This window comes from Rhea pennata, chromosome 3 (assembly GCF_028389875.1).
Source record: "Rhea pennata isolate bPtePen1 chromosome 3, bPtePen1.pri, whole genome shotgun sequence".
Classification (NCBI taxonomy): domain Eukaryota; kingdom Metazoa; phylum Chordata; class Aves; order Rheiformes; family Rheidae; genus Rhea; species Rhea pennata.
This window is the reverse complement of record NC_084665.1, coordinates 75,076,494-75,096,944: the sequence shown is the minus strand read 5'-3', so window position 1 is coordinate 75,096,944 and position 20,451 is coordinate 75,076,494. Positions and strand designations below refer to the sequence as shown.

At 40.2% G+C, this 20,451-nt stretch overlaps 1 protein-coding gene across 2 annotated transcripts; it reads right to left on the bottom strand.

Moving 5' to 3' along the window:
• Positions 1 to 8,429: 8,429 nt before the first annotated feature.
• Positions 8,430 to 20,425, bottom strand: ZUP1 (zinc finger containing ubiquitin peptidase 1). 2 transcript variants are annotated; one of them, XM_062570945.1, is made up of 9 exons: positions 20,103 to 20,425; positions 18,297 to 18,407; positions 17,224 to 17,333; positions 16,331 to 16,499; positions 15,673 to 15,861; positions 15,192 to 15,360; positions 14,358 to 14,509; positions 13,830 to 14,050; positions 8,430 to 8,467 (listed from the first exon to the last, which is right to left on the bottom strand). In XM_062570945.1, the coding sequence occupies exons 1-9, from the start codon at positions 20,407 to 20,409 to the stop codon at positions 8,453 to 8,455; spliced, it is 1,443 nt and encodes a 480-aa protein (XP_062426929.1). In that variant the 5' UTR covers positions 20,410 to 20,425; the 3' UTR covers positions 8,430 to 8,452. The 2 variants fall into 2 exon arrangements, with proteins under 2 accessions (XP_062426929.1, XP_062426928.1); XM_062570944.1 differs by lacking the exon at positions 8,430 to 8,467 and adding an exon at positions 12,152 to 12,667.
• Positions 20,426 to 20,451: the final 26 nt, after the last annotated feature.

The window sequence follows — 20,451 nt, the reverse complement described above, 5'->3', positions numbered from 1 at the left end:
GAGTTTCCCATAACAAATAGAAGGGAAAAAAGAAATAGAAATAATATATTAATGTACAAACAAGTGCATTTTTAGTGGGATGCAAGTTTCATAAATCAAATAAGACAGCAGCAGTGAATTACTGCCTGAAAGGACTTTGAGCTTTTACTCACCCATACAAGATCACCCATACAAGATCACAAAGTAGAATTCATCATAAGACATATAAAATATGAAAATTATAAAATATATTACACATATTTATACATACACTTCCATTTACTTTTCACCTCTTCTATCTTTTACATCCTTTCCCTTTCTCATTTCCACAATTTCCTTTCTCTTTTATAGCCTTTTTCCCTTCTCTTCCTCCTGAAAGGAGGCACTTGAGGAAAATTAACAGGGGCTGTAAGAGAAGAGCTAATGTAAATTGTTAGCCTCTACTCTCCAGGAGCTGCAGAGCATAAATGATCCATTCTCATATCCATTTGCTCTTTGAGAAATCCCAGTTTCCGCCTGCTGAAGAAAGTAGAGATAGTGGCAAGAGATTTCCAGCTTATTGCAAACTTTTCTAGACATCTCTCTGCTTTATGTTTTGCAATATAGTGTTTTTTTGAAGAAGATGAGGAGAAGGAAAGGAAGTGGGAAAGTCAAAGAGTGTTCTGCAGATAAAAATAAGGGAGAAGGAACTAAAAAATGGTTAAAAGGTTTTTAAATTTTTTATTTTTTTTAATTTGGATTTTTTATTCTGGTATATACAGGGGTTATTTATTCAGTTTTAAACTATTTTAATAAGTTGATATGCAGAGTGTCACATTTCAGGCATTTATCGACAGTAATAGATGTGCTGAATGAAAAGAAGGAAATGGGATGAGGGAGTATTTGCATACTGATACTCTGTCGCTTCTTCAAGCACGAACTTTAGTATATTTCCTCTCCTATTTATTTAGCACAATTATAATATTTAGCACAATAATTTTCCACAGTAATAACTGCTTTGCTTAATTGACAGTGGATAAAACCTTATCTTTGCTATAAAACCTTATCTTTGCTAACTGAATTCTGTTCAGGAAATTCTCCAGATGTGATAACTTCTCTAAGTTAATTATAATTTTTGAAAAATAAATAGAGGAGACTAAACCATCCTTAAATTTTCTGTAGACACAACTAATGTGCAATTCTTTTTTTTCACTCATGGAAAATATATTACCCCAAGACATTATTTGAATATAATTAAAACCAGACAAAAATTCCTTATAAGGATGAATTTATCACTTCAGATGCTAGAAAAGGCAGAGACTAAGGCTGATTCTATGATGACATTGCAGCATAATGAAAGCTGATGTATGAACCTTGACAGCTTTTAAATACTTCCCAACTGGAACATAAGGTATTTCAGGATTTGCTGCTACTTAAGAATACACATGGTATGAAAAATACTGGTTTAGGGCTCAAATGGCAGTGGTTCCTCATACTAACAGCTTTTGCAAAAATTCTTCACTCTCCAGAATCTGACTACCATTAAAAAAAAATATTATTAATTGCTGTGGTTGAATAGAAAATTCAGTATAATCTATACAGCGTTATCTGAAAGTTGTCTGCATATGAAAACTATCCTGAAACAGCTATTCCCAAATAACTACTCTGAATTTACTACTCATAACGCGTTTCATGTTTTCAGGCTCTCTTTCTGGTAAGAATGACTGCTCCCATGTTGATTTATCCCAGTTTGCAAATGGATTACACTGGCAGTGAACATTGGTGTTGGGCATTGCTGAATAGCTATGTGTATGTGGAATTGACACCGTTCTGCCTTATGTTCACCTTTTACTAGTTATATTCCATGTATAAGCAAACCCTCCAGGGACAGCAGAACTGCATTGCAGTCTGCTTGGTTCTATTCATGGTACGTCCGTTCAGGTTTCCGAGTAGTTTCTGTTAACATTTAAACACTTTCAGACCAGCTTATAAATAGAAACATGGCAGAAATGGATATGCAATTGTGTATCAGCAAGCTCCGACTCTTGGCCACATAGATTTGCTGACATGGATTTGCTCACACACTTTGAGTAACACAAGATAGCCCTATTAGGGAAGACAAGATTGACCATTTAGACACTTTTCAATAAAGAGAAATAAGTGAGGACCACATATTCACTTTGGATTTAGCACTGTACATTAAAAAAGGTATTTTAGGCTGGCTGTATATGTGAGGAAGCAACACTGAAAGATACAGCTTTGATGTCTCAATTTCACAGGTTATCTTCAAATGAGTTCTCTGAGTCAGAGAAGGGATTAAAACCCAGGAATACTTGGCTCCTCGATCTATAACTCTTTGTTTCTCAGATCTACTTTTCATGATTATTAATTTCTTTTAGGTATGTAATAAATACTGTTTCTGATCCAACTGCAGAGTAGTCTATTATGCCTGATTATTAATCCTTCAAATAAAAACAATTTCCTAGTTCTCAAATTGTGTTTTTCAAACTCTGGAACAAAAAATAAGGTAGACTGGCACAAAGTAGGTGAAATAAGTAAACTAAATATATCAGTATTGTACATGTAACCAGAAAACACGGTGTGTTGCAACAGTATCAGTTTTATTATGATGTCCCCCACTATAAATCAAGGCCAAAATATTTTGTTGCCAAACCGTTCTTTGCCAAAGAAAACAGGTTGTGCTAATATTTTCAAGACTTTGATATTAAAGGTAATTAACCTGCTACAGATCTGGAGCAAAGAAATAATGTTCACATTAAAGTCTCTTTATTTTTTTAATATTCTAGTATGTTTTTAAAGTATTTATAAAATCGTATGTAAGATAAACTAAAGATAAATGGGCATTTTGGCTAAAAATCTCAGTGTTTTGGTACACAGAGAATGTTGACAGTGTTTCCAAGAAGAAAAGAACATATTTTTGAAATCCTGGCAAGACTAATTTTCATGATTATCACCTAAAGCTTTTTTGACAGTTAGGTAACTGCATATAAAGAATTATCAGCTTCAGCACTTGAAGCAGAGAAGATTTATCAAGCCTTTCAATAATCACTGGCTGTGCCATGCACACGGTAGGTTCCCAGACACATCTTCACTGCTTTCTTCCGAAAATGCAGTTTGAAGAAGAGTGGTTAGGACCCCAGAAATGGCAAGTTTCTGTGATTTGCTTCTGATTAAAAATCTCCTTCTATTGACCTGCTATCTGTTAAGAGAAAAATGAATCAAAATCATTTTTGGAATGTGATTAATATGCTGTTAATATTTCCATCCAAGTGCTCAGGGTCTTGTGACCCCGTGCCATCCAAATACTCGGGGGCTTGTGAGTTGATGCAGATAGGATCCAGTTGTTTCTCTAAAGCAATTATTTGCAAAGAAGATACAAAGTCCAGTTTCTGTGACGCCAGTGGAATCTGCCAGTAAGAGGCAATGTCCCTTATATGGTTATTTCAGTCAGTTTTGAGCCCAAATGCATTCATTCCCTCTCTCAGGACAAACTTTCAGCAGCAATGAGGCTATCATAATTTTTGCTTGATTTTCTGCAGTATTTTTTCACTTACTTGTTTAGCTGCTGCTGAATCACATTTGGGGCTTGTATATACAACTACCAAAGATACAAAGGTAGGTTTAAGAGTGTGTAGATGAACAAATGGAAAAGAGGTTCAAAAGGTTTAAAAGATACAGTAAAAAAAATCTGGTGCCAAAATAGCTTTGAAGATGTGCTCTGTTTCCATTTGAAAGTATACTAGCGCTAGAGCTGAATCAGGGCTAATGACTGGTGGCCACAGGAACTGTCATTGCAAGAGCCTTGCAAAGGCATCTTCACCTGGATCAGGTAAGACTACCCAAACTACTGTTCTGCTCACTTATAATCCAGCTGCCCCATGGTCCTACACAATCACTCCCACATATGCACGATCCACCGCTATCAATTATCTTAAACAATATACAAACACCTCCTAACTATGTACAAAAGAATTGTCTTAAGTGACCATTTCTGTACCTGCAAGAACAGTATCTGCTATTTAAAATATCTTATTCAGACACAGCTGGCCAATTCTGCAGCAGGGACTGCCTGAGGGAGTTTCTCTAAAAAAGCCTAATTCTACACCCAGGACATTAAATAACATGCTGAAACATACACCCTGGTCTAGGCACAGCAGGAGCTGCCTGCGGGAAACATCAGGGCGTACCAAGACTCCCAGCTAGAAAGCTCCTGCACGGTTAGTCAACGGCTTTGCCTTGCAGGTACCTAGGGGCTCAGCCAGCACCTCCTGCCAGGCCCCACACCCCATCCCATGCTGACCCGCTCCTTCAATTCAGTGCATCTGTCTGTTGTCTCATCCATGCAGACTTGAGCCGGGGAACTCCTGTTCCTGGACCACTCAGGGAAATTAATGGCTTATGTGCCCTGGGAGAGCACACAAAGTCACAGTCCTGACTTTCAGTTGCAGCCTTAATCGCTCACTGAGTCCTGTAGCTCTTAAAACCCTCGAAGAGCTCTCATTAGGATCTGAAGACACAAAACCTTTTGGAACAGAGGGTGAAAATCTGTTTGGAACACCAATGAATTTTGAGATGAGGCATCAGAAGCCAGCCAGGTTTAGCACGAGAGTTTTAAGCACTCTGAACCCTGTTGTGTGGTTGAGGACAGGCTTCCTTTCCACATCCCGAAAGTGGGTGAGACCTGTGATCAGCAACACTTTGCTGCTGTGGCACATGATCTTGGGACCCCATTCCAGGCCCACCATACATTCGGCTCTCACGTCACAGTTCTCCCAAAGATTAGCTATCTTTACAGGAACCTAGCAAAGTACCCTGAGTCCCCAGCTGCCACCTTTACATTACGTGAAAGCGCAGGCCACACAAACTAACCATAACAGTGCAGCTTCAAGGCAAGCCAGCATCCAGGTCATTGTGGGCCACCTTGCCCACAACATAGGGCATATTGTCTTCTCATCCAATAGTTTGGGCTAGGTTGTCAATTGCCTGCATCACTTTACATTTATCTACCTGGGGTTTTTTTTCTCCCATTTTATTAACCAGTTTTTCGCTCCCATTAGTCCCCCTCCCCAAAGCCTTCATAGTCTGCTCTCATCCTTACAAAATGAAATAACTTTTATGTAGTCTTGCGTGCTCACTTTTCAGGTCATTTCTTCATTATGTTGAACAGAAGCAATCTCAGCACAGAATCCCACAGCACTTCCATTACGCACTATAGAAAGGTTGGGTAGGGGGTATGGCGGCACCATTATTCTGCTATTTTCTGCATATAAGACATCACATAGAGCCCATGAGGCAGACAGCCACATTACTCTGTCAGTAAACAATGTGAAACATACTTAAGTGTTTTGTCTATCTCTTTTTTAGCTGACGAGATAATTTTTCTCAGTCATACCATTCACTCATGTGACAGATGTGTCATTTAGCTTTAGAAAATAAAACCTATTAATGATCCACAGTATAGACCAGATCAGTATTTTTTCTCAGTGCAGAGGGGTTACCCAAAACTTTTATTAAAAAACAAAGTAAAAGACAAGTGTTAAGCCTTTGTAAACTAGGAAACATTGGTTTTAAAGTTACTCAGCTTTAATTCTTCTCCCTTTCAAACATATAGCCTGAGTACATAACTGCCTGACATTTTCCCCATTCAGCACCTGTCTCCTGCAGAATACACAGTATATGATAAGGAAATAATCAGGGTTGTGTAAAGAATGGAGCTGTGCCTACCAGCTCATTGGCTAAATAAATGAGGGGCGTGCAGTAAATAAGGCGAAGTAGTTGAGCGTAAGTACAGGAAGTACTGATACTGGAGAACTGGAGAGGTGCCTGAGGTCTGGAAGAAAGCCAATGTCCCTCCAGTCTTCAAGAAGGGCAAGAAGGAGGACCCAGGCAGCTATAGGCCGGTCACCCTCACCTCCATCCCTGGAAAGCTGATGGAACAGCTCATTCTGGATGTCATCTCCAGACATATGGAGGAAAAGAAGGTGATCAGGAATAGCCAGCATGGATTCACCAAGGGGAAATCCTGCTTAACCAATCTGAGAGCCTTCTATGATGGAGTGACTGGGTGGGTAGATGAGGGGAAAGCAGTGGACGTTGTGTACCTTGACTTCAGCAAGGCTTCTGACACTGTCTCCTATGACATCCTCCTAGGTAAGCTCAGGAAGTGTGGGTTAGACGAGTGGACAGTGAGGTGGATTGAGAGCTGGCTGAAAGGCAGAGCTCAGACGGTCGTCATCAGTGGTGTGGAGTCCAGCTGGAGGCCTGTGGCTAGTGGAGTTCCCCAGGGCTCAGGACTGGGTCCCATCCTGTTCAACTTCTTCATCAGTGACCTGGACGAGGGGACAGAGTGCCTCCTCAGCAAGTTTGCTGATGCTACCAAGCTGGGAGGAGTGGCTGACACACCTGAGGGCTGTGGTGCCATTCAGAGAGACCTGGACAGGCTGGAGAGCTGGGCAGAGAGGAACCTCCTGAGGTTCAGCAAGGGCAAGTGCAGAGTCCTGCATCTAGGGAGGAATAACCCTAGGCACCAGCACAAGCTGGGGGCTGACCTGCTGGAGAGCAGCTCTGCAGAGAAGGACCTGGGAGTGCTGGTGGATGATAAGTTGACCATGAGCCAGCAATGTGCCCTTGTGGCCAAGAAGGCCAACGGTATCCTGGGGTGCATTGGGAAGAGTGTTGCCAGCAGGTCGAGGGAGGTGATGCTGCTCCTCTACTCAGCCCTGCTTGAGGCCTCATCTCAAGTCCTGTGTCCAGGTCTGGGCTCCCCAGGACAAGAGAGACATGGAGCTCCTGGAGAGAGTCCAGCGTAGGGCTACAAAGATGATCAGAGGGCTGGAGCATCTGCCCTGTGAGGAACGGCTGCGAGAGCTGGGCCTGTTTAGCCTGGGGAAGAGAAGACTGAGGTGGGATCTTATCAGTGTGTACAAGTACCTGAAGGGAGGGTGTCAAGGAGATGGGGACAAACTCTTTTCAGTTGTCCCGTGTGACAGGACAAGAGGCAATGGGCAGAAATTGAAGCACAGGAAGTTCCGCCTGATCGTGAGGGGGAATTTCTTCCCTGTGAGGGTGACAGAGCCCTGGCACAGGTTGCCCAGAGAGGCTGTGGAGTCTCCTTCTCTGGAGATCTTCCAGGCCCGCCTGGATGCAACCCTGTCGAACATGTTGTAGGTGACCCTGCTGAGCGGGGAGGTTGGACTAGATGATCTCCAGAGGTCCCTTCCAACCTTACTGATTCTGTGATTCTATGATTCTAAGTATGAATCTGTAGTCAGAAAGCTGAAATACCTTCTGTACTAAAGAAAAATGAATTTCTGTCTTGAGCACAATGTTCCTTACTAATGCTGGATCAGTCTCTTAAACCAGCATTGCCACAGCCATTCATTAACTAGATGTTCTTTATTTTCTGAGTGCCCATCATGAGATATCTAATAAACCCCTCAGAAATGCTGAGTATCACAATGGTAGTTAGAATTGACTAGAACTACATTTTGAACTTATGAAACACTATAAAAATATTTTATTGCATCAAAGATCACAGCAGCAATTCCCATTACAGAGGCCAAAATATTTTTGAGTGAGACTGCAAGACAAGGAAAAAAATCAGCTGTTCATGCTAGAGTATTAATGCCAAAAAATTGAAAGAAAGTTTGTAAAATTGTAAAATTGCACCAAAAACAGTAGGGAGATGGCCATTCTAGAATATTAAAATAAAGGTATAATCATAGCTCTGAAATATGTAGCAGTATCTCCCTGTGTATTACATACCATCACTTTTGTTACAAAGTTTGAGATGTAGAAATCCTCCTCTTAAATGCTGCTGACTGGCTCTGAGAACCAAATAAAGGTGGAAGTCATTGAACAACTTTGAAAACAATTTCAAACAGCTCACAGTAATCCTACTTACATGAAGAAGAGACAAACCACCAGCCACTGAAGCATCTTCAGGACAGAGAGTCTCCCTCACCCAAAGAGCACAAAGGAAGAGCACCGCTGTAATTACCAAAAATGTTGCAGAAAGGGGAAAAAAATACAGCCTTTCCCCAAGAAAGCCAAAAGGAGGTGGAAAAAAAAGTGACAAAAAACATGATGGCATGTCTTTTTACAAGTTACTCTCATCCTTCTTTTCCCCAAGTGAGGGCTGAGAGCTCAAGGGTGAGAAGGCATGAAGCTTGCTGGTATAAAGAGTGAGGACCCACTTAGGAGAGCTGATACACACAGAGGTGAGGCTGGAGAGCCCAGCCAATCTCAGCGTTAGCGCCAGGAGGCAACTGACAGACATCTGGGGACAGGCCTCCCAGCTCCATCCCGAAAGTTGCAAGGTGAGCACCCCACGGAGCCAGGAACCAGCAGGCACAACACAGACCAGCACTGCCCACCATCTTCCTCCTCTGGAGAAAGCACAGACACTTCTGAAGGGTGATAGCAACTACAAGGAGATCTTTACAGAGTGGATGGCTATCAGAAACTGAAACATTTATATTTCCTCATCCTGTTGACAGCAATCAGATACACTGGGTTAATCCTCATATTTTATTGAATCACTCATTTTACTTAAAGGTGGACAAAAATTTTTAGAAAACTTATTAAGAAAGAATAGCCTTTCAGGTCTTTTACTCCCCAATGAGCATCTTATTCAGTGCCCAAAGTAGGAGAGTCTAAAGGATTTTCTGGAAGGTTTTGTGGGGAAACAGACTGCGCTTCTAACATCTTTGGTTCGTATGCTGCAAAAGTTGAAAGAAGGTAGTGAGTGAAGCAGGGCATGACAGGACGGAAGAAGATGCCCTCTTCCAATGGAGACAGGAGTCTACATTTAACTGCCAGAGAAGCGCTAAACAGTGAATCCTATTAATTATTAATTACAGTTTTCTTTTTCTGTGTGCTCTGTTTGAGCCAAGGTGCAAGACAGGCAAAAAGGCTCAGTGCTTAAAGTCGCAATTGAATTTGCTGGATATTGGGTATTCAATACATGTAAACATGTGAGAAATCTAACAGCATGTCTATCTTGTAGTGCAATGTAGTGCTGAGACAAGCCAGTACGAACAGAAATTGTTATTTCAAATTTGGCACATTACAATATTTTGCTGAAACACCAGCTTAGTCTCAAAGGCCGATTGCTACATTAGTTAAAAAATGAGGCTGAACTATAATTCCAGCTTCTTAGAAGTCTTACTAGTCCAGGCAGTGTCATATTGATACAAATACTTGCTATCTGGTCTGGAATTAGTACAGTCTTAAGTCAGAGTGGATTCAGCTCCAGTCAAAGGGCAGGTGGAGGAACAGTGCAGAAAAGACTGAAGTATATCTGTGAGAGGCTGAAGCTTCTCATGGTTTAAGAGCACGTGCCATAGAGACAGGTGCTAACATGGGGGTTAATGGTCCTTTAATTCCCAGTAAATCTGTATGTAATCTCAACCACTTCAGACAATGTCCTAAATATTTAACCCTTTTACAGTTCAGGGGCCACTTACAGTTCACTACACACCTACAAAATAATTTTTTTTTTTTTTTTGTAATTACAACTTTTACTGTTTCATGCATGTTTGAGTGAATGTATTAATGTATGGTTTGTAAAATTTTTACGCATTCATATGGGTCATAAAGATTACTTGCTCCATTATTGCCAGGGAATAAAAAACATGAGACACAGAATAACAACAAGGACTCTGGAATTAAGGCACCTACATCTACGTGTCAACATGTAGGAGCTTAAAGGGGAGATTGGTACCTAAGCTCCCAGTAAAATATGCAGATGTTACAGCATGATTTAACGGGGTGCCATCTGCAACACACTGCAGCATCCCTCCTGGCCCTCTGCTGCCAGGCCACGGAGGCACGACTGTCACAAACACTGTGTGAGAGCAGCATGTCTTGGATGTCACAAGCTGCCTCAAACACACAACATACGTGTTTCTTAAATAGCATTAAATATCTACAATAGAGTCCCTGGTCAACAGTCAGTTCAAATGGCCTTTTGAGATGCCTTAGAACCCTCTGGCCCTGTTCAGTTATCTAAACCTACATGCCTAGAGCCATTCGAGACACTATGCCGTATTCGAGGCATCCCATGAGCCTGGCAAATACAACACAGGACCCGTAAAATACCTGAGCTCTACTGGAATAGCAGCTAGAAGCCAGCAGGGATACATTAGGACATTTCCACTGTCAGTAGCTGACTATGTGCAGCCAACCAAATAGAGTTTAACAGGCTAAGCTCAATCACTCTAATCTGATTCAGTTATCCACACAGAGCTCTACCGTCTCTTGGGATCTACCTAGCCTTCAACTGTGCTACAAAAGGCCCTGAGCTTGCCAGCTCCTTGCAGATGCTTTTGATGCTCCAAGGTATTTTCAAATGCCACTAGACATCTGTAAATGGGTGACTGACATAAGTCTTGGCACCTGCTTTATGCTGAGCCAAATTGTTTTCTAGGCCTCGTTACTGTATCTGAAGTCGCTAGAATGGTAGTTTACATATCTAACTCGCATGCACACACCTACACTTCAGCCGCCTATCTCAAGCCAAATTCAACCCTAGCAGTGCTGTATGCTTGAGGAATATAGCAATTAATAAGTGTCCTCAAGAACAATGTTTTTTTGATGGAGAAGTGCCTATAATAAAATTCATATTATTATCTGTGTTTGAATAAAATAATTTAGACACTTTTTCCCTCTTTATCTCAACAAATACAAGAATTCAAAAATTTCCTCAAATGTTTTAATAGGAATGTTAGAACAGAGGGCAAGCTCGGGGACAGACTAGCAGCAGGTTCTGCAAGCAGCCTATCTAGGTACAGAAATACTGGGAAAATGGCTTAAAAAAACACCATGTAGGCAGGAAGTTCAAAATGCTAACATACTGGTATACTGCTGAACACCCTAGCCATCTTTGGCAAGTTTTTTGCACATCAAGATAAAGATAGGCCTCCTAAAAGTGGTAACAGCGAATAACATCAGGAGGAAGTTCCACTTTCCCAATGGAGGTCATGAACTCGGAAGTTAATGCTAGGCCCAAAATACACTTGTGACACTCAAGTGTTACCTGCAATTCCTGAAATTCATTCCAGGTTCTTGATTAAATGTCCCAAACCCTTCGACAGGTGGCCACATGCACCATTATGCTATAGAGATAATGAGGTTATGAGCAGGCAGTGGCTCTGTGCAGTAGGGCTACCGACTTCATCTCAGAAAATGACTTGCATCAACATGGTTTTAAGTCTCCTTTATACCTCTTTCCTTCTTACTTCCCCATGACCTATAACTGACAAGGCACATCAGCTAGTAAGAATATTTAAAACTTTGCTCTCCTGCCTGGATGAGGAACTCTAGTGAAGTGGGGCAAAAGGTTACTATGTACTTGCCTCCCACTTAGCTCAGCTAGCATGGAATTAGCACTTGAGAGCATAGCACAGAGCAGCTTCCCCAAAAGCGAATGAGGCTTTATGGGTCTTATTTAGAGACCAAATAAGCAGTGCAGCCACCTTGTCAGCATACAGAGCTGACACATTCAAGATTTGGGAACAGAAATCAGATTAGTTCAAAATATCTGCTTGGTGCAATTTCAAGCCGATCTTACTCTTGTTTGGGGAAAAAAATCATAGTGGGGGGGAAGGAGGCTATAACTTAAGTCATTTGCTACAGATTCCTACTGTTAGTAGTTTTCTACTCTTTCTCTCTGTCCCTACCATCCAGTCCTTATATTGATGTTGGCAAAGGACATAACAATAGCATGGTATTATAGCAGCTAAGCTGCAACAGATCCAGTTCTTGCCATCTCAGAAACAGGAAGGCAAAAGTTTAATTGATTACCATTCAGTAAAATAGGCAATTGTGTGTTTGCAGACAGGAGAGAAAATAAGTGTAGTCCAGCAAAAAATTTCTCATAATAGGACAGGCTAGTGAATACAGGTATTTTAGTATAAGGTCAACTGAAACAACTAAATAATATTAGAACAATCACTACCTAGTGATGATACCTCACACACAATGCTAATACTGAACTACCTCAAAAGCATACACACATGCGTATTCACAAGCAGTGTATCTAGAGAAGCCAGCTAATCGAAAAGAAGTTCAATAATAAACTGGAATTTAATAGTCCTTCCATATATCATATGAAGTCGCTGACTTGTCTCTGTACTTTGAAAATATTAGTAGGATACTGAGGCATAGCAGATATTTTCAGATCAAACTTTATATGAAATACAGCATTAGCCACAGAGGTTGTATAAATGTATTTACAGAGGTAAACTTGAGAAAACGCAACAATAAAGTAGTTTCACAGTATCTTTATCCACCGCTCTTGAAAGTTACCTATGGTGCATAGTTTGCTACAGGAAAGTGGATGTTACTTTTTCAATTAAACAACTAAGAAAACACTATCATATATACTAGTAAGATAATAAATAAGTTTAAGGACCGTAATACTGAAGAGTTACAGATTCAGCAGGAGGGAAGTGTTTTATCTTCTTATTGAATATCAAAACTACAGGTTTACTCCAGTCTTATAATTTTCCAGAATCCCAAATGCTTATTATTAAAACTCCCATAGTTTAATTATAAAAACGGTTATGTTACAATTATGGTCCAGAAGTTTAATGTTTTGCATCTGGCAAATTCTAGACAGAGGTAGTAAAGGCATCCTTTAAGGAATCTTTTCTGATGTGAAGACCCAAGAAGCGCGGCAGCGAGCCTAAAATAAAAAAACTGTTTTAGTGGAAAGAAAGTATCATTTTAAACCATCAATTTGGAAAACATTTCAATAAGCTTAGCCTGTATGAGCGGTTTTATTTCATCTCAATTAACTCATAGCTTTCAAAGTAAAATTTTAAATAAACAAATTATATTTAAGTATCAATTAAATCTGAAAAAACCCACCACTATTCCATTCACTGTGCTCTGAATTTCAATCCTTTTGCCAGTAAAGGGAAGAAACAGTGTCAAAATGTCTTTCTGCTATTTCTGACATGTTCAGAGGCCAAGAAGCACTTAGACAATGTTTCCTTGCAATATACAGATGTAAAATATACTTGAGTAGATCAATCTGTCACCTATTACTTCGCAACTTAAAGCAAGCTATCTGGAAGCTCAAACACATTGAAAATTGTTGATGAGACACCTCAGAATCAGAATATGATTCCTCAGAATTTGTTTGTGTAGGAAAGAGGAAGCTTGAGAAAGAGTTATATCTCACTCAGATGAAAGAACTTTGAAGGCTTTAAGGATATGATGGCCTATGTGACTCATCTGGATAGGATTTAAAAAAAACACCAGCTGCTCAAACATATAGATTAAGATGACAGAAGCTTTGAATTATATGAAGTTTCAAGTACTCTTAGAAATCAGAATGTACTAGTTCTGGTGCCCAAGCTGAGGGGAACTGGATGGTTTGGCTTCAGTATCTGTGTTTTGTTCTTCAGCTATCAAATGCTGATAAGCACCACATAGCTTCACAAAGTTGCACTAAAAAAACCTGAAATTTTATAGTATGGTATGAATCCTCTTCTCCTATGGTATGAATCTTACAAGCTCACAAGAAATTATTTTGGAGAAGATACTGTAAGAAAATGAAAAAAATGACTAATATATACATGCAGACTGCTGCAAGCTTTTTAAGACATTTAGGAGTTGTCAAATACATTAAGGTGATAGGTATTTAGATGTAAAGCTTTTTGATTTTAAGGATATTCTGCATCATTCAATTAACAGAGAATAAACAGAAGGTAGCAGAGTGAGCAGAAAGAACGAACAAACAATTAACTGGGCAACCACATACACACATCTGAGTATGAAAACAGAAAAGAAGATTCTCTTAAATTCTGTTACACAGACACAAGTTTTTTTGAAATACTTACAGCTTTCTCTTCCAATGTGAGTACACCATCTACAGCAACTATCTGGTATTGCTTTTCTTTTAAGTTACCCACAAATTTCCGTAGTAGTTTGAGACTAGTACCATCAATGCTTTGTTTTAACAGTTTTTGCATTTCTTGAGAAGGACATCCTGGATCAAATAGTAGTAAACATAATGTTCTGTTCTTCCTCTCTTCTATTCCAACAACAGTACGACTATGACCTAATTTCAAAACAAGATTTTCAGTGTTTTAAAATCCATAAATCAAATTCACTTGCTTTTAATGAGCTACTTACTTTCAGATCAAGTAAAATATTAGTTGAAAATTAACCAAGTAATTATTAAAAAGAGTAGATGTCAAATAGTTCAGATTCCCATCACACCCAGGTTTTCCATCCAATAAAAATAATTGGTTTTGTTACTCTTTACTTACTAAATAAAAATTTAACAAAAACTATACATACTCAGGATTGCAACACATATAAAGAAAGATAGCAACCAGTAAGAACCTAGCGTACATGATGCTGACCTTGGTGTTGCAGGTAGATAGGTGGTCTGGAAGTACAGACTATCTTTGCACTGCCTTCATTATCTGTAGAATAGTAGCGCAAAATCCACTCAAATAAACGAGGGTGTGTACCCATGGGGCCAGTTGGTTTGTGAAAGTCAATGATTTGACACCTAAAGAACATTTAAAAGGAAATTTTAACAGTAAAACTTCAGCCAGGCCAGGTTATTAAAAAATAAACCAAGAAAAAAAAAGAAAAAAGAAACCCTTCTTCTCCATCTCCACACTTCTGTACCAAAAATATTGTATAAACACAGCAGTCTTTTTAATCAAGTGATAGCTGTCACTTTTTTTTAAATTTAGGAGTAGAGGACAAACATAATGAACCAATCTGATACATATCTTTCAAAACTGGAAGATTTATTCTGTAACAAAAGTAGTACTCTGTTCATTGTAACAATGGCTCACAATTCATGAGAATGAAAGCAATTTAGATCTTTGCACAAGCAATATACATACATCAGAGAGTCCAATTAACAACTTTCAGGATATGCAAGTAAATAGCTCAAATTCAGATTGTTCTTAAGGCAAAACTCTAAGAAAAAAAAAACTTTTAATCATTGTTTAGCTTTATGCATATGTGGACAATTTTTCACCAGGTTTCAATGCTGTAAGTAAGTATTCAATTTATTACCTGCATAAGTATTGCATTGACTAGATCTGATATCCATTTACAAGCTGGTTAAATTTAAAGCCACTAGGTGGCCAAGTTGGCTTTTCATCACTTGGTTCTTGACACTATAAAGGTATATGCACAATCAATGCAAAACAAACAAAAAGAAAAAAGATGCTTACTTTATCCTGAGACTAGTTAAGAGTGAATAAATTTCACATGCTCCTATCCATGCCTTGGTACCATGTAAACTGTTGTTGAATTGAGATGCCCCATGAGGATCAAAACCTTCTTTCCACGCATCTTCAATCATGGACTGAATCTTTGGTATACTAGGCGTTAGCATAATACCTGCAACAGAAAAACTTTGGATTGAGATTGCAGTTACTGAAATAGTCTATTAATTACGAATATCCAGTCTCTTTTACAAGAGGCAAATGACATCACAAAGATACACCCCAAAAACTAAGCTAAAACCTCAGCTACATCATTCCTTGCCAGTATTCAATCCTCTGATTCTTTCCACAACATGGTCTAAAGGTACAGCAAGCATTTAATAGCCATCTTCAGCCTAATAAGCTTTGATGCTTCACTTTTTCACTTACACAACAATCAAAAGGTCATTTGAGGTACATATAACAAATAGGCTGTTCTGATTAATACCTCTCAAGCAGTCATCATACGAGCTGTTTTGCAACAATGAGGAAAGGAGCATTTGGAAATTCCTGTAACCGCAACCCCAGCCTTTGTCACCCAAAGATGAGTGGAAATGATCTACTGGTGTAGAAAGCCATACACATTTCACATCTTTGTTTTCATTCTGGTAGTACTTGCACAACGCTTCTATGACTCCTAAAAAAGACCAAAAATGTACGCATACGTTTCAGTATCAACTGAAATGGAACACAAAAAGCTACCATAAATTGTAACAGCTAACTAGGTTAGGCAACAGAAAGTACTAAGTAGTAAACAAACATACCCTCGAGTAAAACAAATGTGTAATATCAGATACAATATGATCTCAATATGGTTTGCATCTCATCCCTTAAAACAAATAACTTGATTCCAAGAGAGAAAGAAAAAAAAGTCTTCAGCTTAGAATAAAGACTAGAAACACACCAAGATCATATTTAGCTGTTAGTTTATGACTATGATGTGACAAGTCATTCATTAATCGAGAAGCTAATGTGTTGAATTAAGAAGCAACTAATATCAAACGTTTAGTTATCTAAGTACTGAAATGCTTTATTAAAAACAGATTTGGTCACTACAGTCTAGGTCTAAAAAGTACACTCTTAGTTGTATAACTTTGGCAATTTACCTGAAGTCTTTGTTTTCCCATCATCTATACCAAAAGCCAAAGATTCCATCATGTCCGCTTTTCTCTTGTGATATTCAAAAGGCTGCATTCTTCCTCTGTCAACTTCCCTTTCCATATTCTTTAACAACTGTTGCTTGTAGCCTCCAGAATTATCCAAGCCATATTGTCTCTGTTAGGGACAAAACATGCATTATTTGGATTACATTTTTTAAATTTGCATCCATTAAGGATTTACAGAAGCTACATACACAATCAGTAATGTGGAAAAATACTAAACAGTGAAACAAAAATCTCTCAGTTCATGAAATTTTAGAGCTGAAGGACAAATTCCATTCTAGACCACAAATGCAAGTCTGGGAGAGCTATCCCTGGAAGTATAAACATCTCCCTCTGCCTCTTATGGCCACAGACCCATTGGCAGAGAGATATTCAATGGCCAGGAGGTAGCAAGAGAGGGTGGTAAAGCTATCAGGGCTGTGAGATGGGAGGGAGAGGGACATCAGGAGCTAGGAGGGAGAATCTGGGAACAAGTATGTAACAAAGTAGGCAGTGGTGTCCAAGAAGAGGACAGGTAGGATGCTCAAGGACTCAGGCAATACACTCTGTGAGGCAGAACACTAGAGCAGGAGACATGCCAGGGCAGAGTAGCACACATATGGAGTCCTGCAGTACATAGGCCCCATCCTGGGCCAGCACTGCTCACAGCAGTAGAGCCAAGCAGCTCAAGGCACGCATGCTCAGCACCAGTGTCAGGTTTGGGGTTGCTGAGGGCTTGCATCTGTTTACAGTCCAATCCTGCATCACTGTCTCAGCACAGCCTGGCTGACTGTGCAGGTCAGACCTGGCATGGCTATTCTTACTCTTTCAAATTTTATTGTTTAGTATTACTGTACCTGTAGCTTTTTAAATTCTTCCCTCTCTTGCCTCTTTTCTTCTGACCTTTGCTGTTTATCTTCTTCAGTCTGGAGCCGCTGAGCCAGTTCTAGATCTCTTAAGTTTCCACCTACTCAGGAATTACATTTTACAAAAAGATGACTTGATCAGGAGGTTAACAATACTTTGAATAATCACTTGTTTGATCTTTAAAAGTCCTTTAATAAGTAGACATGCATAAAAACATCTATACATTAATTTTAGGAGATGCATCCCTTACCATATTGAGGTATTGGCAAAGAATACTAGGTAATACCAATGACATTCAGTCTATCAAGACTCAGCTTCCTGATTTAGACAAAGATTATGCAGGTTTAAAGGAGAGTTACTTAGTAAATAATGCATGTACCTCTACTACTAAAAAAATAGCTTTTTTTTTTTTTTTTTTAACTACTTTTCACCTGATTTGTTAGCAAGAAGTCCCAATTTGCTGAGTGTCGCAGACAGCTTCTAGGATCATTACTAGTAATCTCATAATGATGAAGTGACACAAACAAACTTAGGGATGGAGAACTGGACAAGAAACCCACAGGAAGGAAACTGTGCTAACAAAACCAAGTTTATTTTGATTCTTTTCTCTTATGACTATAGCTAGCTAATCAGCACAAGCATTTAGAGAAAATAATTGAGAATAAATTAGAAATTTTAATAAGTTGAGTTTTAAACTCATGTCACACTTGAATGTGCCAGTCCAAGTTCCATGCATGTGAACCTTCTAGAGAGCTGGAAAAATGGCAATCTTGTAAACATTCCCCCCCCCCCAGCTTTATTTTGCCCAAGATATAGTGCATTTAATAAGCATGCACAGACAGATACTTCTTTTAGCATGTGTAATTAAACAGAGCACTCAGCCATGTGACAGGACTTGCTATTGACTATGTCAACTTTATTAGGGAGGCATGCTTTTTTGTTTTGTTTTGTTTTGTTTTTTTAATAAGGAAAGATTTATTTGAAATTTTGCCTCAGATTCTATACTAAAACAAATGGTTTAAAATACTTTCAAATACTATCAAGCTTACATCCTTTCACATACCTTCTGAAAAGCTATGTTCCTCTAGGTGTAAATCCACATGTTCTTGAAGAATCTGAACACTTGTACAGGTAAGACTGCATATTGGACATTCATACAGCTGTTCACCATTTCCTACGTTCGAAAAAGAATTGTGGTTTCAGGCTTAATTAGTTTTCATTATAATATCTTTTTTTCAAGAATCATCCTCCTCAATGATGTACATAGTCTAAAATAAACGATAAATTTTGTACTCTCAAATTTCTCAAGGAAAGACAGCAAACCCCAAAACAGTTATTACTCTCTTAAGCTAGAGAAATATGTAATTGATTATTCATATTTAAGAATTCATATTTAAATGCCTGACAAGTTCATCAGAGATTTTCCTTCTTTCTACTAATCAAGCTTTGACCGATTTAACTTGCAGATGATTATTTCTGGTAATACTTGTATTAAGAAGTGCTTACTCTGAAATATCAGATCTTTAATAACAGATATTATCCTATCCTATTAATGGAAGAATGCTTGCTTATAATCCTTTAACATTTGTATGATAAGACAGCAGCTAGTGCACAGCAAAAATAAGGTAAAAACATCACATTCTTATTTTGTTGGTCTTTATCGCCTCAAAAAAAAATATTCTGCCTGGAGTTTTAGTATTACTAAAGAGTATCACAGAATCTTAGAATAGCTGCGGTTGGACAGAACCTCTGGAGATTATCTAGATAACCCCCTTGCTCAAAGCAGGGTCAAACAGAACAGGTTAGGTTTCCTAGGACCATGTCCAGACAGGTTTTGAATATCTGTCTCAAAGGATGTAGACCAGTGTTCAACTACTCTCAAAGTGTGTGTGTGTGCATGTATAAATCTTACGTTTAAGTGGAACTTTGCGCGTTTCAGTTTGTCTCCATATTCTGTTGGCCTACCACTTGGCACCACTGAGAAGAGTGTGGCTCCACCTTTACTTCTCTCATGAAATATTTATACACATTGATCAGATCAACCCCCACTGGAGCCTTCTCTTCTCCAGGCTGCACAGCTCCAGCTCTCTCAGCCTCCCTCCTTATAAGAAATGTCTTAATCTCCTTTGTGGTCCTTCATTGGACTTGCTCCAGTAGATCCAGTTATTTCTTGTACTGTCTAGTGCTAGACACAGCACTGCAGGTGTAGCCTCAACAGTGCTGAACTGAGGGAAGGACTCCCTCAGCCTGTTGGCAGCACTCTTCCTGCAGCAGCCCAGAAGGCTGTCAGCCTTCTTTGCTGCTAGCAAGCATCACTGGCTCACATAGCTCATTTTGCACTAAAGATGCCTCTGAGAGACTGAAAGACTGAGTGGTGGACTGTCCTTTTTTTAAGGATACTCACTGAGGGTACCGCAGTAGCAGCAGCATTTTCCATGTCTTTCTATGAGTTTCTATAGCAGACACGTAATTAGAAGCACAATTTTCACCACTGCAATTTTCATCATCTTGGTTTCATTAATAGCTGTAGTGTGTTTTGTGAATGCAACACTTTATAGGTCCAGCTACATCTGTGTTTTTAGTTCTGCTCAGGAGCAGACTTTTCAAGAGACTCTCCTTTCACTCACTGCCTCTCCTTTGCACGCACGAGCGATCCCGGAGTACTCGAGCACGTTCCTTTATAAGAGTCCTCCGGGAGCGCCCCCAAGACACTCAGTCCCTTGGACGTGGAGTAGAATCCCGGCAGCACCACGGTACCTGCACTTCACACTCCGCCTGGGCGGCCGCGACGAGCGCTAGCATCAGCGCAGAGCCAAGCGGGACGCCGAAGCACCCTGCTCGGGCCCGCCCGGGCCCTGCCGCCGCTCACCTGTGCCCGGGGGGGCCAGCAGGTGCCCATGCCGCGCCCTCACGTGCGCCTCCAGCTCCCAGCCCGCCGCCGCCTCCCCGCAGAAGGGGCATTCGGGCGGCCCCGGCGCGGGCTCGGCGCAGCGGGCGCTCAGCTGCTCCGGCTCCGGGTGCACCGCCTCGATGTGCCGGTGGAGCTCGTCGTAGCCCGGCGCGGCGGCGCCGCAAAGCGGGCAGCGGGGCAGGCGCTCTAGGTGCGTGCGCTGCAGATGCCGCCGCACCGCCGCCTCTGAAGGCAGCACCTGCCCGCAGATATCGCACACCAACATCAGGCCGCCGCCGCCAACGGCCACAACCGCCGCCAACGGCCA

What these genes read in the sequence shown, in the direction of transcription:
- ZUP1 (XM_062570944.1), bottom strand. Translation starts at nt 20,409, where the DNA reads ATGTTGGTGTGCGATATCTGCGGGCAGGTGCTGCCTTCAGAGGCGGCG. An exon ending in GGAACATAGCTTTTCAGAAG is followed by an intron (nt 17,334 to 18,296) that starts GTATGTGAAAGG and finishes ATTCCTGAGTAG; the next exon opens with GTGGAAACTTAAGAGATCTA. An exon ending in TATCTACCTGCAACACCAAG is followed by an intron (nt 14,051 to 14,357) that starts GTCAGCATCATG and finishes TTTTGAAATTAG; the next exon opens with GTCATAGTCGTACTGTTGTT.